This window comes from Cavia porcellus, unplaced genomic scaffold (assembly GCF_034190915.1).
Source record: "Cavia porcellus strain 051 isolate PalLab524CR breed Dunkin Hartley unplaced genomic scaffold, mCavPor4.1 scaffold_19, whole genome shotgun sequence".
NCBI lineage: Eukaryota > Metazoa > Chordata > Mammalia > Rodentia > Caviidae > Cavia > Cavia porcellus.
The window spans coordinates 33,881,493-33,908,160 of NW_026947502.1; the positions used below are offsets into that span (position 1 = coordinate 33,881,493).

General features: G+C 40.6%; 1 protein-coding gene across 2 annotated transcripts in view; it reads right to left on the minus strand.

Annotated features, from left to right (window-relative positions):
* Spock1 (SPARC (osteonectin), cwcv and kazal like domains proteoglycan 1) overlaps window positions 1-26,668 on the minus strand; it is a 666,821-nt gene that overhangs the window by 278,858 nt on the left and 361,295 nt on the right. Inside the window, exon 2 of one of the 2 annotated variants that reach the window (XM_063230934.1) lies at window positions 8,822-8,869. In XM_063230934.1, coding sequence (XP_063087004.1) covers window positions 8,822-8,869 — 48 coding nt within the window. The remainder of the gene's footprint in view (window positions 1-8,821; window positions 8,870-26,668) is intronic. The other variant, XM_063230933.1, reaches the window with a different exon arrangement.

A 26,668-nucleotide genomic window follows, 5' to 3' on the forward strand; every position in this document is an offset into this window, starting at 1 on the left:
TAACTCAGAAGCGGGTCATCACCGGAACCCAACTTGATCCAAACTTGCAACCCCCGGAATCATGACAAATAAATGCTTCTTGTTCATGCATTACTCAGTCTAGGGTATACTGCACAGTCACATACTGACCAAAGAATTGTCAAGCTTCCCTTCCACAGCCCTCACTGATCAGTATTAGAAAATATTTCTTCCCATCTTAAGCCATTCTTTCCAGGCCACCTCCAAATATGCTCCCATCTTTGCAGAAGCCGCCCCTCCAGATCCTTTTCCCAACCTTCCCCCAGGAATAGCTCATACTGTCTTGACCCAAGCCCCTTTGCACAAGCCTGTCAGGACAATAGACATGTCCTTTGGCTGACTTTATTCCATGTGTTCATCCGTCAGCTACATAAACCATAACCAGTTCAGCACTATGTGATCAGTAAGAGTTTCAGTCAAAAAGTCATGGATCAATTAGCTCACACTATAATAAATCAGATACACTGAAAAGTGTTGATATCCTTCCAAATCTGAGACTCAAAACCAAAACTTCAGTCCTCCAACTCGAGCCAAAAATTCCTTTTCTATATAGTAACACTGGATCAGGAGTTTTACAGATCCCAACTGTATCGGTGTCATTTATATCTTACAGATAAAGACACTGAGGCTGGAGAAGGTATGCACTTGGCTTGATACACATATCTTGTGCAAGAGGAAGATAAGAATCGAGCAGTTGCTGACACCGCCGCGGCCAGGGCTATCCCAACACACTATGCCTCCTCCTGTCACAGTAGTCACCGGGCACAGTGTACCTTCGACAGGTTTCTAGTGATGAACTGAAGCACAATACAAGCAAGGCCCAGCACATATCAAAATTTTCTACTCTAGCATGGGAAGTGTAAGGAACGGTGGATCTTCACAGTTCTCTTCACTAGCCAGTTCTCTACAGTGGAAATGCTTTAATCCACTCTCTACTGTCCAATAAGAAAAATGTAAGCAGCAATATTGATCTACTTTAAAACGCAGCTGACATTTTTTTCCCTATTGAGAATTTACCCAAACCAAAGGTGGTTCATTAGGACTCCATAAATATAACATAATTAATCCAGGGACTGTTGTTCTACCTGGCAGGTGGAATGGCAGCAAAGATTTTTTTCCCCCTTTCATAAAATTAACATCGCATTTTATGTGTTTGGGTAGAGGCAATAAAAATGTCTTTACAATGGATTTGATTGTGCTGAAGGAAGTTCTTAAATACATTAACAGAAAGGCACAGTGCCTCACAGTTTCAAGGAGGATTTTACCACCCTCAAGATGTTCCATTATTCTACGCAAAGGGAGGAATAAAACCCAGTGTGGCTTTTGTGTCTTGGTTCCAGGGTCCAAGGGTCCTGAGAGTTGTCTAAGAAGCCAGAGCAAAGCCAGAATGTAACACTCACATAGGCTCCTGCACTCAGCGAGGAAGCGAACCTCCATAGCCTCGTGGAACAGGGCTGACTGAGCTGGAAGCAGTTTATTAAGAACGTGACAACTGACCAACTCCTCGGCCCTGTGCAAGCATGATCACAGTAGTCCTTGTAAATGTCCTACAAGACAGATGTCACTGGCCCCACTCCAAAATGAGAATGTGAAGGGTAGATAAGCCCAACTATTTAAGTGGGAAAGCCAAAATGTGACCTGAGACCTGAAAAATTCTGCTTTCCTCCACACCTTTGCCATATCCTACCTACAGGAGTTTCTAAGGAGAGAATTTGCCTCGTACTTTGGTATTTTTTTTCCTGTTTACACTGAGCCTTCCTCCCCACCTCTGATGGGTAAAAGGTCCATTTAAGTCTATTTGTTTTATTGATGTTACATTCATACCTCATTGGTTGAGCAGTAATTTTTGAAACAAGAGCATTATGCTTCAAATACTTTTTATTTTCACTTCTTTTATGAGGAAACATGAACTGAAACCCACGCTACCTGAACTTAACAATTACAGATGGCAAGAGTCTCAAACCAGTTCTTCTATAACTTTTATTACAGAGACGGGCAAACTGAAGTCAAGAAAAGCAATGTGATTTGCCCACTTTAATACTGGCAGACCCCTGTCCCACCTCGGTCCTCCTCCTGGATATGTCTCTCTGAGGACTAATGCAAGACTCAGTCAGTGTGTGGCTGACAAAACGCAGTCCCAATGGCAAAACAAATGAGGACAACAAAAATCACATCCCAGAGGTGTAATTAGGTAATCTATGGACAAATTAATACAATAGTATAACAAACAGTATATCAAACAGAACATTTCAGACACAATTTTTTCAAGTTTTTATTAGTATGTGTTGGCATTACATAAGATTGCATCCCTTATGGAGAGTAGCACAGATCCATAGCACTTCTTGATTCTTTGCTTCATCTGTTTTCTGTGTTGAATGCAGTAAACAGGTTAAGGAAGGAAACATTCATTTCTACTGCAAAACATATAATTTAACAACATAGTTTGTGGACATGCATATATGACATTAAAAGTACCCAAACACAGACAAAACAAATTACTGATGCAGTCACCCTCAGAAAGAAGAAAAAGGGAAAGAGGACCAAGAAGGAGCGCTTATGGGATTTCAACCTTACACATATGGTGCTTTATTTCTCTAAAATAAGCAAACAGATAAAAGCAAAGATGAAAAAGGGAACTTTTAACTTGATCTGACTTCAAAGCAGAGAAACCGAGTTAAAGCAGAGGCTTACCAATATTTGAATTAATACTTTTCTGTTTCTTCCCTGACAGAATTGAGTAAAAATGTTTGAACAGTCAGGATGCCAAAATTATTTTAAATAGTTAACAATTTTCTTATCAGAATCAAGACAGAGACGAGATGATGGAGGGGAGAGAGGCTAATTTGGCGGAAGCACAGTGTAGACATCTGAGGCCAGGACAGAAAAATAAGAAGAGCTGCCGTAGTAGAGAAAACATCTTTCCTAAATTATGTGGAAAGGGACACAGTGAAAAGGAGAAAACAATGCCACCAAATGTGAGGGAACCAATAGAAAATTAAGATGCTCTTCACAGACCAGGCCAGCTGTCTCTGAAAATCAGCAGCATTAGGGATCAGAGAATGTCAATGGATTCTTTAAAAACCAAAACTTTTTTGAAAGTCCTATAAATGCAAATCAGAGGTTCTTTGGAGGGGTTAAAGCCCACACCAAGAGGAAAACTACAAGGACTCACAATCTATATTAAGCCTATTATGTAAAATCTCAGATTCACCTTGAGGGAAAAATTTTTTCTAAATAACAATTTTAGAAATAGATAATCTTGCCTCCCCACACCCCCTTAAAACTTTGCCAAAACACCAATGCGGTGGTAATCCACTGGGCTCTTGTTCCACAAATGCAGCTGCAAGAATGCTCTCCTTTTGAGTTGTAGAAATTTCACCTCCAAACAGTTCAGGGCTTTGGTCAGGATTTGAGCTTGTCAGAATGTTGGTATAAAAGAGTGGGAGCCAAAGGGCAAGGGTTTTCTTCTTTTCTTCTATTTAAGTGAACAGCATGAGAGAAAGAAGCCCTAGACTTTCTGGGCTTTACCTTTATTTGGAGATCAATTTGTACAAGTTTCTATTCTGCTCAGAAGAGCACCTGCATCAGTTGAGGGTTAGCTGCAGTCAGGCTGCTGGGGAAGAATGATTAGTATTCACCCCAGAAGAAAAAAGTGTCACCCTTAAAACTAATGACCATATATATATTACTCATACTAAAACATTCATTTATTCCACTTTAAGGGAGCCCGCTTCTCTTATATGAATTCCATGTCAAATCTTTTCAGCCATTTCCCCTAACCTGACCTGTCTCATCACATTAAACTTCACAGAAAGTAAATCAGTGGGTTGTTTCCAAAGTTGTCCATGGCTACAGTAGAGAACCTAAATTCATCTGTATGCCATCACTTTGGAATATTTTCATGTGATCAGAATGCCGCTCTAAAGGAAGGAAGATTGTATACATAAATTGCCTTCCAATCCCCCAGTGCAACAATAGCAAATTTTTCTTATTCAGCAAAAATATTTCAAGTAAGCTTCAGGTTTCTTTTTCAAAACAGACTAATGGGAAGTTTGAAATAATTTGTTAGAATCCACTCGTGTTTTGTTTATTCTGCATTCTGTGAATCCTCAAAGTAATACCTGTCACTGTTTATAGCAATATTGTGATTCAATACATTTGTACCTTTCTTTCCCTTCTGAGCCCTCTGCATAACCTTCCTATTAAGCCCTTGGAGGGAAAGGAGAAAACGGGACAACACCTCTGTTGGTGGAATAAAGGTGACTGTTATCCAGTCAAAGGCACAGAATGTGCAATCATAAATTGAGGCAAAAAAAAAATCCATTCAACTACAGCACAGCTATGTCATCTGCAACTCTTGATATCTTTTAGATGTCCCAGTTACCAGGACCCACCTGCCTTCCTCCCCATCAGAACCAGTGCAGGCTCTTGCCTGTAGCCCCCTTAGCACACACACTCAGCCCCTGCCTCAGTAGTCTCAGGACTGGTAACCATGGGTGCCCCTCTAAGAGGTCTTCCACAGTGCTGCCCCTATTACCCAGTTCAGTGGGGTTAAACATCAAGCAATTGCTATGCACAGAATGAAGAAATCAGCAACACATTGTGAGCCAAACCCCTTCAGCTCTACTAACAGGGTCCTCGGGCAGGGCACTACAGGCACTCACCTAGAGTGTGACAGGCCACCACCAGTTTACCCAGAGACTCAAAGCTTCATGACACTGAGGGCTACCAGAAATTAGTAAAAGGAGAAAGAAAGAAAGAGACAGAGAGAGACAGACACAGAGAGAGAGAGAGAAAGAAAAAGAAAAGAAAGAAACCTTTTGAACGCTAGTGTTCAAAGTATTATTATTGCATTTACAGTTAGGCAGCCTTAAAATCAGAAAAGTTAAACAACTTGCCCAGAGGCACACAGGAAATAACTGGCAGTCATGTTTAAAACTTGGAAAGTCTGACTCCAGACTTCAAGACTCTGACTTACATGCACTAAAATGTATCCCCTAGAACACACTACTCTGCTGGGCACCTGAGAGGTGTTTAGTGAAACCATAAAAATAAAAATAGATGATCAAAGGCAAAGAAACAAAATGGTACATTAAATAAGCCCTTCTGCTGACAGAATCCTCAGAATTTATTCTTTTACATTGCTAACGAACATTGTGAATCTCCCACAGAAGATCAGAGTCCATGGGCATCCCGTAGGCACTCACCAAGAGGTTGTTTTCTTTGGGAAGCAGTTGTTGGACCAGGTTCACTTGATAAGCAGTAATACACATGCTCCCAGGGGCCTTAGGCGGAGGGGCTGCTAAGGGGAAAGTAGCAAGGGCACTGTTGGCTCTGGAATCACTGTGGAGCTCTTGCCAGCCTCCTGCAAGGCCCATTATGGGCCCCTTCCTCCCCTTACTATGGAAGATAAGAAGCCTGTCCGTCTCTGCCCAGAGCTCTTACCACTGTGCACCCTACCTAGCTTTCTCTACAGGATGTCTTTCTTTGCAGACATCAAAAAGAAAATTTCTTGCCTGAAGGCTGGGGGTTTAGCTCAGCGGCACAAGCGCCTGCTTGGCAAGCACAAGGTCATGAGTTTGATCCAGGAAGAAAGAAAAAAAGAAAGAGAGAGAGAGACAGACAGATAGACAGGGAGACAAAACTTCTTGCCTGAATAATTGCTCTCTTCAGTTCTGAACTCTTGTCTATCCCTTCCGTGAGCATATATGGCATTGAATCTTTAGAAGACAAATTGAGTATGCTTCTTTGCCCTAACCTTGCAAAGATTTCCTTTGGGAAAACAGAAATTGATGGCTGCTATATTCCACTAAGCAGAATTAATGATTTGGAGTTTCAGAGGACCAGGTGAGGTGCTTTTATTCCAGCGTCTCTGGAGTCAGCTACATGATGATAGGTGCTAGATCCATGCAGCCCTGTTCAAAGCTCAGTAAATAACTGCAGGCAGAGAACAATTATAGCTCAATGACTATTTCTTGAATACTTGGAGTCTCCTAACTATTCATGCCAACACCTAAAATCAGAAGCTACAGAGGCATTTCAGAGCTCAAGCTTGAGTGCTAAGCTGTTAAGTCTGCTGACCTGCACAACACCAAGAGCCCAGGAGTCTAAAACAATGATAACACAGAGAAGCTACTTGAGTCCTAAAGGTGTAAACATCACTGAGAAAGTATGTTTAGGGGCTCCTAATCACAGCTATTAAATCACCAAACATAATCTTTAAAAATATGGCCTCATAATGTCATTCTCCTCAACAACTTTCTATGGCTCCCCACTCCCAAGAAAAAATTGTAGAATGGTAAAGAATGCTCTTCAGAATCTGTCCCAAATCACTAGAATCCACAGGCCAGGCCTGCCTTCTTTTCAGTCCACTTACATCTCAAGCCCAGTCCTGACCACCTTCATCGTGAAGCCCCGCCCACCCTATCCCAGCCCATATTTGTCATTAGAATTCTGAAAAATTTTTCCACAAGTTCCATTTCTACAAAGCATGTTTTCTCCAATTGCCGACTTTAACTATTTGATTCTTTCAGCTTAGGAGAGGAAAGAACGTCTCCTTTCCACAGGAGCTCAGCCATTCTCCTCGTTTCTGGAAGATGAAATGCTGCACATCTCCACTGCCTGTGGTTTATGTTTCACCGAGTGTTGTCAAAGCTGATATAGTAACCTCCAATTTTTATTGAGCAGCACATGGTGTAATTGATGATGTCTGCTGAGGCTGGTATTTTAAGTGAAAGCTATTCTCGGCTCTGCCTGCTCTGTGCACAGCTTTGTATATAAATAGCCAACAGCAGTGACACCCAAGCTACAAAGCGGGGACACTCGGCAAAGGCCCTCAATTATAGACCATGAAGTCAGGATGTTTTTGGGGCGATTCATTTGAACAAACTCAGTTTTCAAATGTGCAGAGTGGGAAAAAGTGCTAGCAGGGTGGGCCTCTCTGCTAAGTACACTTACCACTCCCAGGAGAGGAAAACCCCTGTTTGAATTTTTAACTATGCAGGTGTAAATACTATATGCTTTTTGGTGGTAAATGTTCCAGTGTAACCCCAAAGCAAGGATGACAATCATCTACCTGCTAAATATCAATTTACACTCACCTCCATGCTCTAACATACAGTACTAAAAATAAAAAAGTCTTCCTTAGGTCAAGTTTTTGCATTTGTTTGCAAGCCTTATAGAAGAAGAAATATGACAGCTATTTGATCTCTGGAGCACAAGAAACTATTTCTCGTTCTTAGCTAAAATCCATCAGTTCACTGTAGCTATCAGTTGAGTTGTCCTCCCCAAGCAAAAGCCTGCTAGGGACATCTGTAGGTGGGCTTGTTTGTCAGGGCACAGATAGGGGATTGGAGGCTTTGCATCTAAGAGCATTCTCCCCAAATGAAGTTTTATGCCCTAAAACATTTTTAAAATTTTGATCATTTTCATAGGAATTTCCTAACTTAAATTACCAATGCCTTCCTATACTTTAATGTAAATTATAGTGATGAGTCAGCCATTATTGGAATCATACAGCAGTGAGGCCCAAGAAAGCTAGGACATGTGTGGTCTAAATGCGAGCTTTCCTGCACACGCTGCCTCCCATGCCCATTCACATGCTTCTCATTTACACATCCCCTGCAATTACTGGCTGACTTCTCTCCCCGCTCGCCACTCAGAATGCTTCTATGGTGGCCGCCACGGCTTCCTTACTCTCTCCTCAGTACCTGGCTTGCCACTTGTGCAAACAGTGGCAGCTCAATAAATGTTTTAAAATGTAGGAAAGCAAAACGTTATGCTACTTTGAGGTGCAGGATAAATGCATATGTGAAAAATGTAATACCAAGTTTGCTGATAAGGAAACAAGTGTCCATAGGGAATGACCCACGAAAGTGACAGAGCCAAAGGCAGAAAGGGGCGGGCGTTCTGCATAACATGATGGTCAATGCCTCCCTCTGAGTTAACCACCATAATCACACAGAATATTCAAAGCTTGAAACTGAAGCTGATTCTGAAAAGCACAAGCACTTTGCCACCTGAAAGAGTGTTCTTCATCAGTTTCAGAATTAATTACAAACATGGAAATCAAGTACGATCTACCATCATTTTCAGCAGCAGAGTCTGTGCCAAGAGAAGCCCTGCACGGAATGATGAGAAGACAAACAGGATTCCTAGCAGGTCTTCCCTGCCTCTTAAATAACACATGAGCGCACAGTGAGTGATTTATGATAGCCTTTTTGAGTCTGTGCTTGCTGGGCTGGGTTGAAAAAGCCTCTGAGAACCAGGCTTAACCCCAGGGGGTCACTGAGTCAATATTGAAATATTGAAATAAGCTTATATAATAATCATAATAACCACGAAGAAGTTTTGTTTTGTTTTGTTTTTTAACAAAGTAAACATCATTGTCCATTAAAATATCCCTGAATTAACCTTTTTTTTTAAAGAAAAAAAGATTCCATTATTATGGTTTATGTGATTTGGGGAGTAACTCTAGGCACAGTATGCTCTGTGAATAAAAATGCTGGATTCAGCCCTATAATTCACCAGGTTAGTCTGAAAATCATCTCACTAGTTTTTAAATAAAATCAATAATTGTACAGTCAGTTCAATTTAAAAATTGTTTAAACCTGTCCTAGACATAACCTCAGACAGATCCAATTTTATAAAATAATTTCTATCACTCTACTCCATTCAGTCCCCAAAGTCAATAAAACAGGGCAGCTACTAGGCTTTTCTAGGAGAATTAACTTGGAGCACAAAGAAATAAAAATGAGACAGCATTTCTTTTAGACTACACAGCAAGAAACGTTGCATCTTTTACCTTGGTCAAAGGGCTTTTTGGGATTCCAGTTTCTGAAATAATCATCCTACAAAAGGAAAAAAATATAAAATAAAGGTCAGATTTCAGGAGGCTTCTCACATAACTATATAAAAACTTGTCTTTCTTCCCATTTCCCAAACACAAAGGAAAATATTTGGCTTAGAAATCTTTTCACAAACTGGTATTAATGTGCAATCAAAAATATCTATTTACTTTGCAAGTTCTTGTCATTCAAATTCTATGCATTAAGCATTGGAAAGTGCACTGTGCTTCTTGGTTTGACATAAATCCAGACACTTTTAAAGTGAGTGCAAGATGTTTACTATCAATTATACCATAGTGATGCCTGGCTGCTTTCACCTATGATTAAGCCTCTATGTTTGTAACTGCTGATAACTCAAATGTCAACATGTCTTTTACATGCAGACATGTATCTCATGGTGCAAAATTCCAGTTGTCCAACACTCACAGCATAAAAACAGAGGGTCATTCAAATGTTAGAAATAACCATTGCCATACATTTAGCTATATACCATCCCTCTGTGTATTGAGAAGGATGTAAAACAAGAACTGGCTAGCTGGTCTATACATTGCCATGTGTTTTTGCATGTACGGTGCATCAGTTGATGGTCTGAGGCTGGGGGACTCACTACCATGCAATTACCTAGGCCGCTCATCATAGTTAAATTAACCTCTTTCCTGCTTTAACAGCCCTGTCCTTCCAAATCTCCACTGAGTCCTTGTTATTTCTTCTGTGCATGCATTGCGCACACACACACACACACACACACACACACACACAGAGAGAGAAAACACAGTCAACAAAATTGAGCAGTTTGCCTGCAGAAGAGGCATCTGTCATTCCTGCGCATCATCCCCACGCCTTTAGGGTATTGGTCTCTTTTTAATATGCAATTTATATAATGTGAGGCTTTTGGCAAGAAACTCAGCATGTTGCAGACATTTCCGCAAAGCTGTCCAAAATTAGGCCTCTATGTCTCTTCTGGAGAAGTTAATGTACATCAAAGTGCACAATTAGTTTAAATTATTGTCTATGCTGTCTCCTGCTGCAGTTTATCTCCAGTAAAATCTCCTGTGAATGTTATCGGCCTCTGTGCTATGCAATTACCTGGCTTTATTAGATCCTGGTTGAGTTCACCTAAGCCCTTAAATAGATTTTAGGAAACTGGATTTAAGGTAAAATCAGAACATTTTGCTTCTTGGCCAATGATTTCACTTTCCAGAGCATGAATAAACATGAACGGATTCCTCTGGATCCTAGAAAATCAGCAATAAACTATTTTTAAATCTAAGGAATTGGCCCACTTTGCTCTGGCTGTAATGTTATGGCCTTACACTAGCCTTGGACCCAACTGGTTAGGGAGCTGTTGGTGTCCACACCATGAGACACCACTGAGAAGGTTTAAAAAAATCTTTCTGCAATATCCCTCTCCCTTTATTATTTTAAACACAATCTGAATGTTTTGGAATTTTGCTGTCTAAAACTAGGCAGCCAGTGTTAAATGAGTTTGAGGTTAAGAGGTTAGGGTTAGGATTAGGAAATTTACCACTTGATTTCTCGATTGATGGCCAGTATAACCTTAGCGTTACACAACTGTATCACTGGCTGAATCTGTTGTTACAAAGGTAAAAAGAGAGATAGCCCAAGATGACCTCATTGTTACCACAGAGGGAAAAAGTAACAAATAGTATATGCATCCTTCTTACTGTGTTTCATCAGTGTTCTCTCCCCATGCAGAGGACAGCACTGTGTCCACTGGCCAAGTGGAATCTTGTAAAATAATTTCTACTTGTACATGCTGTTATAGAGCAGGGAAGCCCTTGGAAGCTTAAGATGTGTGTCCAACAGGGAAGGACTGGAGCCAGAGTCCCTTTACTTTAATTTCACATGCCCCATTCTCTTTGATGTCAAAGAAAGGTTTTAACAAGTCTCAAGAATGGACCATTCCTAATGCTTTCAACATATTTCATAACTTGGATGGGACATGAAGCATTATTCTGGACCTTGTCACTTTTCCAGGTTAACTATAATTACCATTTTTACATATTTCTTAAGGAAAATCACAGTTTTAAGAGCAAAGCCTCTAAAAGCAGACATCTGCATTAGAATAATTAAAACTCGTTGCAAATATAATAATTACTGCAAAATGTGAAAGGACACCTTGAATGAAAATTCATTATGCAAAGTAAGTCCTTCAAACAGCCCCTTGACCAGCAAGGCCAAGCAGAGAAAGAAAATTATATCCTGTATCTGATTGCTTCTACTCTGCCTTTGGAAAGTAGACTGTCAAAGCAGAACCTAATGAACCAGGAGCTGATAACACCTTTGTTATAGCTTTGGTTATAGCTGATAGAAAACCCCCAATCAGGGCCAAGACGGTAAATTATGCAAAAAGTACTCTACGGGGCAGAACCCACCGGGGGATGGCCAATGAGCACTGGGAAAGAGGGCTTATAACAGTCACTGTTGTGTCACCAGCAAAGAGTGAGATGCAGTAGTACTCATAAATACTGTGCCACACTTATTAGGCACACAGTAAGTTTAGATAGGCTGGGGCTGCTTCCATTAAGTCACTCATGTCTGGGAGGATATCTGGTGAGGTAGCATCTGAATTCATGTGCAAAAAGCCAAAGATAAAAGAATGCCTCATGCAGAGCTTCACTTCCTGAGAATTTGCTCATTTTTTGCACCCCATCTAATAATCAGGATCCTTCAGGGACACAAGAGCAACCATCTACAGTCCTGAACAACATTCTATCAATGCCAAGGTGAGTCATTTCTCTACAGCCCAACATCCAAGAGCCACTAGCTAGCCTTTTCTCTGACTTTCTATTTAAATAGAAACATACAGAATATGTGTTTTGTTGTCAATTCTGCCTCCACTGTAGGAAGAAGTGTGCCTGTTCCCCTCACCACCCTAAAGCATGGTGAAAATATATGAAATTGTGTTCTTGCTATGCAGACTTCAGAATTCAGGCCAGATACCAGCAAAGTGCAGGATTTTAACAGCCTTTACATCTGACCTTGTTCTGGCCCAAGAAAGTTGAAGCCTATTGAAATTCAGAATGTGGCAAAAGGCAAATTGGATAGATGAAACTTTCCAGGTCAGTATCAGTTTGAGTTAAATCTTGATTTGCAATTTTGTCAAAAATACCGTTAAAGAAAAAACTTGCAAATATCCAGAAACAGCTAATTTTAAATACGACCAGACCAGAAAGATGCATATCTCAACAGTCATTTATTAAATTCAATAACTCCCATTAATGCATTTCACAGGCTGGGCATTCAAGGGTGGCAATGTTTCTGCACATGTATATTTTATGGACTATACTGCGGACTGTAATTATGCCAGGCCTCTTACAAGGCAGAGCAAAGAACAGTCTTGCTCTAAATTCCAGCTAACCCATATGAAGAAAGGCTGATTCCATTTCTATGTACCATGTCATAAGTGAAACTTATCCAACTCTATTGTAGGAACTGTTAAAAATCTGAGAGAAGAAATCAATTTAAATGGTGGCTCAAACTTGAGCACACTGACTGATGTCTGAAATCATGAAGTATTCCAGAGCAGCAGAAAATATGAAAGTCAGTGTGAAGACCAGCAGAAGAAAATGATGAGTTATTACAGATTCAGGATGAGGAAAAAGGAAAGACATGGTCCTGGTGATGGAGTAGAGTTAGATACTGGTAATTAATAAGGCTGTCGCTATTTCTTTATCCACTACAACTGATCACAGATAAAACCATATTTCTCCATTTATCTCACTAACTAAACATCCACTAACATAATACTGAATCTTGTAAAACTTCTAGCTCCCAGCAGCTGGTATAAAGAAATTAACTCTGGGTTTTTAACTAGTTTAGAGAGAATTTGTACTGATCAGCATCAATTGGAAAGAAAATATAGATGAATAGATGGATGGCTAGAGATACAGCCATATATATCACATATATAATAGACATTAATGAAGATATATTAATGTGAGGTAGTAATACTGCAAAACATTTGAAAAAATTATGCAATATTGAACAAACTTTTTCCTTGTCATTATTCCCTAAATAATACATTGCAACAACTATTTATAGAACATGTATAGCTTTATTAGGTATTATGAGGAATCTAGAGATGATTTAAGATATATGATGAGGGTACATAGATTCTATGCAAATATTATGCCACTGCATAGAAAAATTTGAGCATGTGTGGATTTTGGTAACCTCAGGGGTATCCCACAAATATTAAAGGATGATTATACATATGAACAATATTTCAGGCATGGAGCACACCTGTAATTCCACATTTAGAAGACTGAGCCAGGAAGATCACAAGTTCAAGTCTAGGCAGGGTAACTTAACAACTCACTGAGACTTTGTCTCAAAATTTAAAAAATAAATTCAAATTAGTCTGAGCATGTAGCTCAGTGTACAGGTGGGTTCAATGCCCAGTACCAACACACGTACACACACACACACACACACACACACACTCACTCACATTTATACACATACTTCCATTTATAAGGCATCCTTCAGTGAAAATTTGTTTGCTTAATATCAAATGATGCCAAAGTATTCCTTTTACAATGTAGGTGATTAAACCCCTTTATCATGTATGAGCCCAATCAATGAGGAAGTCTATGATTCCAGCTCATTTTTAATAGGAGCATGAATTTTCCTTCCCTGTGCCACAGCTAACAGCTGATGCAATTTAGTTCTAATATTCCCCAAGGATTTGCCTTTCAAGAGGTTCCTATTTCAGCTCCAACTCTGAGGCAGAGTTGGGAGGCAGAACCAAACTGAAGCCTCTCTGGGAACCCAACTGCTTTGGCTGATGATTATGAAGATGAAGGTGTAATTTATTATATACCGTGGCTCAGGTACCAGGGATCAAAGATGTTTAGCTCACACGAAACACATAATTTCTCCCTTATACATATTTTAGCTAAACTGTTTGAACCCTGAAGTTCCATGTGAGGAGTATCTGAGATAATATAAATTACTAGCCCAGAAAATAAATGGGATGCTCATTTGTCTCAACCAAGCTTGATAAATACCATGCAGAGAAGGAAGCAAGGTGCAATGAGGATAAAGCAGTCACTCTGGGGTCCCATGTGGATCCACTGCAAATAAATTCAAGTAGGAAGGACCAGGGATACAGCTCAGTGGCACAAGTACTTGCCTGGCAAGTGAAAGGTCCTGAGTTCGATTCTCAGTACCAAAATGTTAATTAATTAATGCAGGTAAAGCTCTTCCTGCAAGGTCAATGGAACTAAGGCTAGATTTGTAGATGTCACATGGAGGCACAGTACAATTTACCAATCTCAAAACCTTTAGAAAGCAATAATAACAAGAGTGTGACCCAACAGCTCTTAAGGTGATTTGGACTAACATACAAGGCTCCCAGATTCCGGTTTAGCTCATTTTCAATCTTTTTGACTGGGGAGAAGAGGAGAAGGTCTGGTCTGTGGGTGGGAGCAGTATCCCCAAAATGATAATAGAAGTCAGTAGAAATGTGTGAGATTTTTAGGCAATGTTCTATAAGGGCATCTCTATGTAATGTGGCATATTCTTGTGGTTTTAATTTATATACAAAGAAACTCCTCTTATTCAAAAGCCTGTAAGGTAAAAGTTTCTCTTGAATGAAATAGCACAACCACCTGCCCCTGATTGGGCAAAGCCTTGAGGGCTTTCCACACACCACTTGTGAGACCCCTGTCCACCGGGTCTGGGAGCCATGTGTGTTAATCCATTTCCATCCACACTTACCACTCCCCAAACCCCTACACATACATTCCTGGATCTAGATTCCTTCTAAACAGCATGTGTCTTACTCACCTGCATATTCCCTAAGATATTACTCAACAGCATGCAATAAATCCTTGCTGAATTGCATCAAATGTAAGTAAGCTGCTTCAGCTTTATTAATATCTCTGGAGTCCCTGTGAAACTCCCATAACTGTTACTGGTGTGTGTAACTACAGGTGGGCGTATATTTATACACACATTCTAAATCACTTCCATCCCGAATAGTGCAATTCTTTGATAAATTGGTCTGACATTTGGTATAAAGTCCTGCAGCCTTAGACAAAATGGTTTAGAAAATAACAATGTCAGTTGCTCTGCTCTTTCAATAAATAACCCACCAGTAAAACACAGATAATAACTGACAATCATACTTGTACTGTAACTAATGAGAAAAGATAAAGCAGCAAATGGGCTGTTTATATGCATTTGATAAATTGCATCCCCTGGATATACCAGTGAAAAACAAATGCATGTGGTACTGGTTCGCTGAACAAAAAACAAATATTACTGCTGAGATTTAAGATTTAGGAGAAAATTTACATTTTATTTGGCAACTATTTTGATACTATGTCTACATAAAGTTGAAAAGTAAAAAACCTACCTCAACTTCCTGAGTACGAAAGCATTATAAATGAGAAAAAATAAAAGAATCATATCAAACAATAGGAAAAAACTGTACATTTTTTATAATTACATCTAAATTTTTAAATTATTATAACATTAGAAAGACCATACCCAGATATTGTTTCTTAAGTCACCTACCATCATTCCTTTTGAAAAGGTCCCAATAGCCATGGAGTGTACAGGAAAGAATTTGAGGTTCAGAAAAACGGAACTAGACGAAATCCAAGTGTGCTCAATGATTTAAGCATTACTGCAGCACAGTTAGCAAAACTGTGATGAAATCCAGACACTCAGCCATCATTACCATTGATGGGACTTTCAAATGTGTAATTGTCTATGCTGTCAGACCAGGTAAAATTCAATAAAAATTCCAAGATGACATCGAAGATTGACAGACCTACATTTCTGGAAAAAAAATCATTTTGTCTTGCTGCTCCAAAATAGTTTGAGAAGGCTTAAACCTAAGAAGCAATGCATTTATAGTCTTAGGAAATATGTAAATTGAATTGGCACGGCACTCCAGCTGATCAAATGATTATAATTACCATACAGGGCTCTCTCTTCTTGGAGACTTTCTATCTGCTTTTGTGAGTCCATCCAACCAGAAGTGGAAAGAAGTGACCCACTAAGTTGTTCTTTTCCCACAAACAGAAAAAATGAGGCTGAGAGTCCTTCCTAAAACTATACTCTGAATGTGAGTTTTTCTTCTGGGAATCTGATTGGGTATATGATGCTCTATTTATCCTATGACCAAAACAGAGGGTATCTACTCAGACTCAAACTGTTGACTTCATTAGCAAAGTTATCAAATTGTCTGAATGAACCAAGAGTTGCTTCCCCAACAGTAGTAAAATCAACATGGTATTGGAATCAAAACCGAGCCAAAGATCAATGGAATAGATTATAAGATACAACCACAACTACAAACACACTCAACCACCTTATCTTTGATAAAGGATCCAAGCAGGTTCACTGGAAGAACGACAGTCTCTTTAATAAATGGTGCTGGAAAAACTGGCTCTCCATTTGCCGAAAACTAAAACTAGACTCATGTCTATCACCATGTACTAAATTAAAATCTAAATGGGTCAAAGATCTGAATATTAAAACAGAAACACTAAATCTGTTGGAAGACAAATGGGTAGAAACCTTGAAGACATAGGAGTAGGTAGAGAATTCATGAACAGGACTCAAACCGCACAGGAAATACTTCCCAGAATCAATAACTGGGACCACTTCTTATTAAAAAGTTTCTGCATGTCAAAAGAAATCTCCAGCATAGTGAAAAGAAAACCCACAAATTGGGAAAAGATTTTAGTGAACTCCCTCTCAGACAAGGGACTCTTGTCTAAAACATATAAAGAATTTAAAAAACTCAGACCCCCAAAACTCAAAGATCCAATCCAAAAATGGGCATCTGAGATGAATATGCACTTCTCAGATGAAGAAATACAAATGACAAATAAATACATGAAAAAATGTTCATCATCATTGGTCATTAGAGAAATGCAAATTAAAACCACATTGAGATATCATCTCACTCCTGAAAGAATGGCCAGGATCAAGAAAACCAACAACAACAAATGCTGGAGAGGTTGTGGGGAAAAAGAAACTCTCCTACACTGTTGGTGGGAGTGTAGACTGGTACAACCTTTGTGGAGGTCAGTCTGGAGATTTCTCAAAAAGCTGGGATTGGAAGTCCCATTTATTCCAGCTATTCCACTTCTAGGCATATTCCCAGAAGAACTGAAAGCATCATATCACAGTGATATATGTGCACCTATGTTTATAGCAGCACAATTTGTAATCGCCAGATCTTGGAAACAACCCAAGTGTCCATCAACTGAGGAATGGATAAAAAAGTTGTGGTATTTCTATACAATGGAGTATTACTCAGCTATAAAGAAGGATCACATTGAGATATTTATCAATAAATGGGCACAGCTTGAGACCATACTCATAAGTGAAATAAATCAATCTCGCATGTGTGAATACTGAATAGTTTCCCTAATGTAAGTAATGATTCAAATATATAAAAATATGTGGTAATTATGATTCCCCATTATGTGGCCTTGAAGCCTTATAAAGTTTTCAGTTATTAATTGGAATGGCTTTATTCTGGGCTGCTTGATATGGAAGTATTTGAAGCTATAGTATATGAAAGTTTTATTCAAAGATTTCAAGGAAAAAGACAGACACTATGGTAACTACTATTAAGTCAGGTTATTTGGTGGTGAAGCACTAGGTTGCTGAAACAGTCATGCTTTGACCTGTATTGTTATATTGTTATGTCCTCTTTTATCTCAATCTCTCCCTTATTCATTAAAAAATTATTTAGTTATTTTTTATGTTTTTTTTAATTAAGGGGAAATTTTTAAAAATTAGCAGGATATATAATAGTAACTTTTTTTGATTTCTTATTAACTTGTTTTGAAGTCCTGTAATACTCCCACTATCTTGTTTTGACTGATTAGACTCTGTTCCATTCTGTATGATAGTATCAAGTTTGAGGGTATAGGCAACTACTTTGAAGGCAATAAGATTCACTAAGATGCCCATTCTGGTTTGACTATTGTCTCCTTTGGAAGTCCTGTAATGTTTACAATGCTTAAGTTTTATTGGTCTTGTTCTCTACTGTTTTGTTCAACTTTATAATACCTAATGAGATAGACAATTCTTTTTAAGGAAACAAGAGACAGTATGGTAACCATTGTTGATAACCTTGTACTCTGTTTTTACATCATGTGCTATGTCTATCCTTGGTTTTGACTGACAGCTTTGTTTTGCCATATTTGACTTTATTCTCTCCCCACCAAAAAAGTAATAAGAACTAAGGAGTAATAAAACCCAAAATGTGTAAATTTTGTTGTAAAAAAGAGAAGGAAAAAAAGTGCTCTAAAAAATACAACAGCAAGTGTGTTTAGGGGTGTTAAATAGCTGACCATATTAATGTTTTTGGTTGGATCATTGAACATAACTGTTTGCAGTCTCACTGTTTGAATGTCCACTTTGTATGCTTTGATACTGTGATTTCAGCAACTATCTCTAAGATGATAATATTAATCTATTAACTGGTGATTTCTTACTTTTTTTTTGTAGTTCTGTATTACTTGTACCCTTACACCGCTTTGTTTTGTTTTGTTTTTTCTCTTTTTCCTTTTAAATAAAATTAAACAAACAAACAAAAAAAAAAGAGTCGCTTTCCCAATGTCTAAAAAAGAGAGAAGAAGCCAGTAGCATAGAATTAAATGCAAAAGAGATGCTAAACACAGGGCAGGGTTTGAAGTAGATGTGGGTTCCAATTATGGCAGTTACCAGCTATATGGCATTGCACAACTCACTTAGATTCTCTAAGTCATCTTCTTTATCCCTAAAATGATCACTTGAACCTACCTTGAAGGACAGTCACTGATTTGTGACACGGAAGCCATGTATTTAGCATGTTACCTGCCACAAAGAGTTGTTAAAAGATACACACTTTCATGTATACCTTTTGAGGCTAGTAGAAGCTGGGTGTCCCAGGTACACAGACAGAAACATTAGGCTTTGTGGAAACCCTACAAATAACCCCAATTAATGCAAAAGTATAGGCCATAACATGAGCTAAGATGAGTAATATCAACAAAATGAAAAACGGGAAAGGGGAATTGGAGGAGGAAGGAGGGAAGGGGAAGGAAATTAAAAAATAAATACAAGAGAAACAAGCTGTGGTATATGTCTATAACCACAGCCCAAGAAGACTGTAAACTGCAAACCTATACCAATACAGTAAAACATAAATTTAAAAAATAAAATTTCAATAACATGATTTCTTGTACATTTAATTTTACCAATTAGATCCAAGTGAAAACCCTACTACAACTGAGAAAAATAATGGAATGTTTTAAGTGTGTATAATTATTAATCTCATATATGAAGAGTGTTACAAAAAAAAAACCCTCCAAAATGTAAAAAGTTGATTTGCAGTCGTATCTGTTTAAAGGCCAGATTTATACTCTGTAAGGTTCAGTGACTCCCATCTACTAAATACAACGTACTTATTAGAAAGAAATAATACCTATTAAAATGGGTGTTTTGGTCATCCGAGTGTGGCTTCTGAACCATTGTAAGGTACTGCGTATCACATAAATGTAGACAAATTAAGGTTTCGATTATGATTCACAGTGTCGTAATAAGGTGTCTGGGCCCAAAGCAGCAAAGTCTTTGTGTAATTGTCAGTTTGCACATAAGCAGCAGACAGAAGAACCCAGAAAGTTCTGCCTCATTAGTGTACCCAACAAGGCCTTATCCTCTTATAGCATCTAAAGTTTTACCTTACAGAAAGAACAAATCATACCAGCCTGAGACCCAGTCTTGCTCGAGTATCACAAATTCCAAATTAATTAGGCCCCACCATCTTTTGGAGAGTGCCTCCCACAGTGCCTGGCAGGTCTCCATGAACACACAGCTGCTACCTTTTAAAGAAAAGATCACCCACAAATACCAAGCCTCTTGCCCTCTGCAAGAGGGCATTTGACCTGTCTAGGAGATGACAGCTGGAGAGATCAGTGAAAGCCATGGTTCTCTTCCTTGACTGAACATGGCGGATTGAGGGAATTTGCAATCCCTGATGCCTGTGATGTAGACTGAGGGTGCTGGGGTGCGGCCTCCACTCTGGGATGTTGTGTAAGCTTTCCAAGTGATTCTAATGCATGGGTCCCAGTGTGGAAGTGCACACACTAACTCCACACACTAACACTATGAGTATCATGCCAGGTAAGAAGGCCAGACATCTTCTTCCTCAACTTTTGGAGCCTTCCACCCACACAGTCCAGCTGCGGTGTTCCCAGATTACTACGTGGAACCTCTGTTCAGCCAGCCGCCCAGGCAAGACCCAGGCCACAGGATGGACTCTTCTCTCTTCCTTCCCTTTGTCAAGCCCTCTCTACTGCCACCCCTAGATCTCTCTCACATCACCCTGCTTCTCTGCATCAACACAGCCTTTCGGTCCAGACCTCTGGTTTATTCTGTGTAATTATCATGTGCCCTGCCCAGCCTTTCTGCTTCCTGTGGCTGGCTCCTACCCAGCCTCTTCTCCACCTAATCCCTACAGTGACCTTCTAAAGGATTTATTTAGTCACATCACTCCCCACCTTAAATACTGGAGTGGCTCCCAAGCTCAAACCAAGCCCTGTTACAGGACCCTCAAAGCCTGGGTCCCTGTGCCACACTGCAGCTCACAGATTTCCTTCTGGCTGTAAATGACCTGATTTGGGAGCCTTCAACAGCCTGCTGTTTCCTTACCTCCAAAGCTGCCCATGCTGCCCCTTCCCTGCCTGAAACACTTCCACAGCTTTCACTGGTCCACATGGACACTGCTTATGGTCAGAAGGCTTTCCTGCTCCCAATCACTCGGAATCCAGCTATGTGATCTGCAGCACCTCCTGGAACCTCCAGCTGCCCACACCACAGCCGCTGATTACTCTTCAGCAACTCAGACACAGAGACCGCAGCCCGGGGCAGGACTGACAGCCTGAAGGAAGGACCTCTATGCCTAGAGCAGTGCCTGTTTTCAACAGAGATGTGATAAGTACCTACTGAATGAGTAGAGACAACAGGTCTACTTCTGCTAGCTTTTTATGTCTGTTTCTGGGTGGCAATTCCCCAAACTTCTCCCCCTTGACTCAAACTGCAGGCTCTGCTACTAGAGCTCTTGCAGGAAGGTGAAATGGTCAGCTCCTTAATGGTGATGCCAGTTCAGGCAGCAGTAGGAAGCTGGGGTCAGCAGGGCTGACACTGGAAGGCCTCAGGGGGTCTGGTTATCCAGGAGAAGCACTGGAGGAACTTCTGTCTGATGTACTTACCCCACATGTAATGCCCTGAGTCACTCCCAGGAATAAGCAGATTTCATGGCATGGATCACCACAGCCAGGCTGAAATCTAAGGCAAAGTTCAGGACTTGAATAAAAACCAGAGTGCAAACTAAAAAGTTGAAAACAAATTTAAAAGGCAAAGTAGTATTCGTATTAATAATAATCATTACAGTAATAATGGGAACTACCACTTTGTGAGTGACTAGGATGCTTGCCACTGTGCCAACCTGGCCATGTGTGATTCCATTTAACCCTTGCAGTAATCATCTGGGACAGACTATCCCCATATTATAGTTGTAGAAACTGAAGCTTAGGAAGACAAATGCACTACACAGGGCCACACAGTTAGTGAGAAGCAGAACCAGGATTTTAACTCAGTTTTCTTTCTTCAAAGATCATGTTTTCAGCTTAGGCATTCCACCACACCAGAACCATGAGAAGGGAAGCAAGGGAAATACATGAAAATTGGAGAGCCTGGAGAGAGGCAGGGGCTGGCTGCTCTATGGAACAGAACATGTGCTTACAGGAGACACTGAGGGAGAAGGGATGAAAATTCAAATCAGAGTCCTCCCAAAAGACTTGCACTACCATTTTTGAGACCTTTAGTGTGTCTGAAGCCTCAGCTTTCCCATCTGTGAAATGAAAGAAGAAAACCACTTGTTTCACAAGGTCTCTGTGAAATTGGATGGCAAATCCAGCCAGCACTGAGGCCCTGGGAAAGCAGGCAGGATGCCCGGACTTCCTGATCCATGCCTACACCTCTTGAGATAGCTCCCTGGACAGAATGCTAGCCAGCAGCCTCAAGATCAGGTGCATAGGAGTTTCACACCTGTCCACACCAGCAGTCCCAGGAGCCCAGTTCAAAGTGGCACATCCAACCCAACATCAAAGCACTGCACAGAGGATGTGGCAGCTTGGCAGCAGCCTTCGCTCTGAAAACCCGCAGCCACAGACTCTGCATGAAATTTTCATCAGCTGCACAGTTTAGCTGCTCTAGTTCCTCCCAGCCCTGCCATTCTGCCTCTTCTCTTTCCAGGAACATCTGGGAGGGATGGCAATAAAGCCTTTCTCCTTGTGTCTACAGAACCGCCAGCAGTACCCTGCCAGGGATCTCGTGCAGCCCAACACCCTAGTCCTTTGACCATTTCCACAGCAGATAATTCTCATCATAGACTCCAAAATATGCACATCAAGGTTTTCTGTTCACTGTAAGCTAATGTCTCACAATAAGAATTTGAAGGTTCTCATCATGTGTAATTAGTAATTTCTGAGCTGACATTTCCTCCACGTTAAGAGGCACCCAGAGTCTGTCAGTGAGCTGGAGCTCTAGGAATGTGAGGCTCCCCTAATACATTTCCATGGAGGACAGTGGCTATCCCCTCTCTGGTCACAGGCATCAGACAAACCAAGGCTCAACATGTGAGTAGAAGAGTCCAGTGACATGGACTGAGCCTCCTCAAAAAGGCTTCACTCCCAAAGGTTGAAGAGACCTGACCATAGGGATTTGAGCTGCCTTTCTCATCACTCAGAAAGCCTTGATACAACTAGGCTGCTGACATTATAAGTCTCACGACCCCAGCACTGTCAAAACAGTGTCTGCGGACCCCAGAGTCTTACAGAGATGCCACAAGGCTCTTCAGTCAAGTGCCATGCTTACGAACTCACTCACCTGCATCCCAGACAGAGAGATGGTATGTTTATGCCACAGGGACAAAGAAACAAAGAACCCTAAGAGTTCCATCTTATACCAAAAGCAAAACACAGGAGTCCCCTGGAAGGAGTCTAGCCTGTGCTATCAGGAATCTACATACTAGTCTACTCCATGAAAATCTCAAATTCCCCCTTCCAGGTAGTTTCTGTGATCTAGGCATGCTCAGTGGAGGCCTGGAGACCAACAGAGGTAAAGTTAAAGTTAGGAAAGAAGCCGGGTCCAGAAGCTCAAGGGCTTAAATCCCCAATGAGAGAAATTTTCTGATATATTCTCTGTACATGGAATACATCAGAGGAATCCCACCAGAAAGCAAAGGGAAAGGAGGAGAATTTCTTTCTAAATGCACAATAATCATGCTGTATTTCTGCCCTTGTGCTAACCCATAACAGATGAGAATAAAAACCATCACTGACTCTCAAGAAGTTCACGCTCTTCCTAGAGGAAAGAGCACCAGAAAAGGAAGTAGATGAGCATGATCAATATAGTCATTAAAAAATAATCAGCTACCAGGATAGAGCAGGGAGCTACAATTATTCCAAGGAACCAGCAGGGCTGTACTGCGCGGGGTGCATCAGCTGGATTGGGAAGGACAGGGAGTGTTCCAGGTAAGGGGCATAGAGTAGGCAAGAGAGGCCACCACAAGCAGGGCACCCACATGTGTGTGCATGTAGTCTTTCTGACAACTGCCTTTTGATCATGGAAAAGACAGAGAACTCTGGGTCTGGGATCAATGACAGAACAGAGACAACAGGAGGCCCTTCGGCAGCTCTGCTCAGCATCTCCCACACCTCAGTCTGCCCTCTCCTGTGGGACTAAGAAGCTCTGCAGTGACTCTGTCTGGCTGTTGGAGATAATGCACTCGTTAATAATTACAATGCATCAGCTCAGCCAGGAGGCTGAGAAGTGACACAGTGTTCAAAAGGGTGTACTGACCCGTGGCAATGAGCCCAGGGCCAAGATCAAACCCACACCCAGCCCTTCCATTCCATCAGCAAGGGTCCACATGCCACCTGTTCTGAACATGTGTGAGTCATTATGAGACACAATTAGAACCAACTGGCCTGGCTGCGTGCCCCGCCCTCCTCCTAATGAGACATACTGTCAGCTTGCCACAACTTCCCTGTATTAAATAATTAAAAATCTTCTTAAAGGGCGCTCACTCGCCAAATGTAAGACCTATGACTTGTGACTACATTCTGGAAACCAGGACCTTGGAGGTCCCCCTCCTAACCAAGTCAATTAATATCCTATTTCCCACTCTTAGACTTTGAAAGGTCCCCATCTTATTTTCAGGGGATAGGATAGGGAGAGATGAACAACCAGAGTTCCCTGATTCACGTTTTTTAAAAAATTAAAATCCTGCAGGGTAAAATGATCAGGTAAGATCATTTATATGGTAACAAAATACGCATCAATAAGGACATATTTATTTTCTATGGAGGAGCACTAAACTGGCAGAAAGCATATAACACTTTTTATTTTTATGCTTTCTTTTTGTTTATTATTTGGGGAATAAGTATGCAGGCCCTTTCCAGTCCTAAAATTCTATGATTGTAAAGATGTCAAATAGTAAATCAAATATACTGTAAAGCTCTGTAGAAAGCAGGAACATTTATTTACAGACTAGCATGGACTAGAACTGTATTAGGAAAATCCACTGTGAACCACAACAATAAGCTGCTTCTGCTTTGGGTTTTTTCTTCCAAATTTCTGTGTCCAACAGGAACACAAATAGTAATTATGTCCCAGATCTTTAAAGTCCCTTTCCTGTTCAAAAACTTTATGAACATTAATGATAGATTCCAGTTGAGTTTCATACACAATACCCAGAACTACTGAGACATAATCTCCTGAACCAATTTTCAAGGTAAAATCATTTAGCCAAATTATCTTCTCCTGCAAAGTGAAGATTCCTAGAAGAAGGCCACACTGGGAAACATAAGAAGAAAGCACAAAACCAAGAAAAAAAGAAAAAAGACCAAGAATCCATCAGTGGCAACTTGATCTGCCCTACAAAACAGTGTCCCAGTGCCCAATGCCCCTCCTAGCAAGAGCATAGAGCCTGAAAAGGAATGAAGATGCCCATGTCCACAGCATGCTGGAGCCAGGACAAGAGGGTACCCTGGATCAGTGCTGGGTCCTGTTTGTTATAAATGACTTCTCATTTAGTCAGCTGCATGATCACATTTTCTGGGTTCCTAGCTATCTTGAATATGCTCATGATCTATACTAAGAAGAGAAGAGACTACAGAACAGAACTAGGAACACATAGAAATGATAACAATGATTATCACTGCTCTGGGAATATGAGGGGTTTCATCCTGCTTTTACTTTGTTCTTTTTTCAATTTTTACAAAATTAAAATGGGTTGCTTTATGTGTTTGTTCATAATCCACCCTTTCATTCTTTAAAGTTTCATAGGATACATAAAATGAAATCAGTATTACCCCAACATTAAACTTTGAGAAACTCCAACCCAAAGAGGTTAAATAATTTCCGTGTGAATTCACACAGCACTAAACTCTACCATCTAGGATCCATGCACAGCAATGGTTTTGACTTTGAGAAATACAGCCATGTGCCAGATGGAGAAAGAATGAAGAGCCTCTTGGGCCACGGCAAGGAAATTTACAGCACTATTTCCAGACAGGACCACAAGCCCTTATAATTAGCCTATTTCTGGGTAGCAAATTGTGTTCCCCATTCATTTATTCCTCTTTACTTTGCATTTTTGCCAGCTTATTAAGAAATGAAAGATCTCAAATAAGCAAGGGGTGACCTTTGGCTCACCCACAGCATGAAGCCCATAGCACTTGCCAGTAACATAGAGAGGAAAGGACCAGAGCTCACGGCAGAAATGATATCTGCACCCATGAGGCAGTGACAGCTCCTGCAACAAACTCAAATTGTGGCTTGATTTAATAAGGCATTCGAGACTCAGATACCTCATCTAATTTACCAGTGGGACACACAAATCACAGCTGGAATCAGAGGCACCTTGTCAGGGCTGCCTGCTGGAATTATTTGGGAGCAACACTGCTTGGGTTGTTTTCACATTGCCCATCAAAGCCTCAGATGCCTGTTTCTCCTACCTCTGTGCACAAAAAATGAGCTCTTAGCCCAGCTTGGAGCTGAAATCAATGGCTCTGCCTCCCAACCTACAACAAAAAAGACATGAACACCTATGGCAGTTGCTTTGTTTGTGTTTTGTTTTGTTTTGAACTGGTAACTCCTCTTGATGTCTCCACTGTCATTTCCTAAGTGGTCATGAACAACAGAGTGACCTGCCCAAGCCTCAGTGTCCTCACCTATGAAGTGGAGGCAGAGGTGACTTCTCCACTGGTGTTCCTGGAAGGATCAGTGTGAAATGCCGGATGCCCAGTACACAGGATGCACTGACATACATCTGCTGTACTTTAACTGATCCCAGTATATTCTCTGCTGTAAGCTGATAACACAGTGTAAAAATATACTGCTACTTTTCTCTGGATTAGGATATTTGAGATACTGCCATGATGACTGTAAGAAGATTTTTTAAAAAATCAAATCTGGGTGATGGCTGCTTCAGAAAAGCAGCAGCCACTGCTCTGTGAGAAAGTGTAAATAAAATGGCACGTAAGTAATCACATTACTCACAGCTTAATGCATGTGATCCGGAGCTGCAAGCGTGCATGTGTGATGGATTTCTCATTATCTGTCTACCGCCACTGCAGTCCATCCAAGTATGTGCAGGCATCCTGGTTGGGAACATCTATATTAGCTCTGATGGGCCCTGTGCTCCTGCTATCAGTGGGAACAGACCTAGCAGAAGAGAGTGATGCCTTTGTAATAAG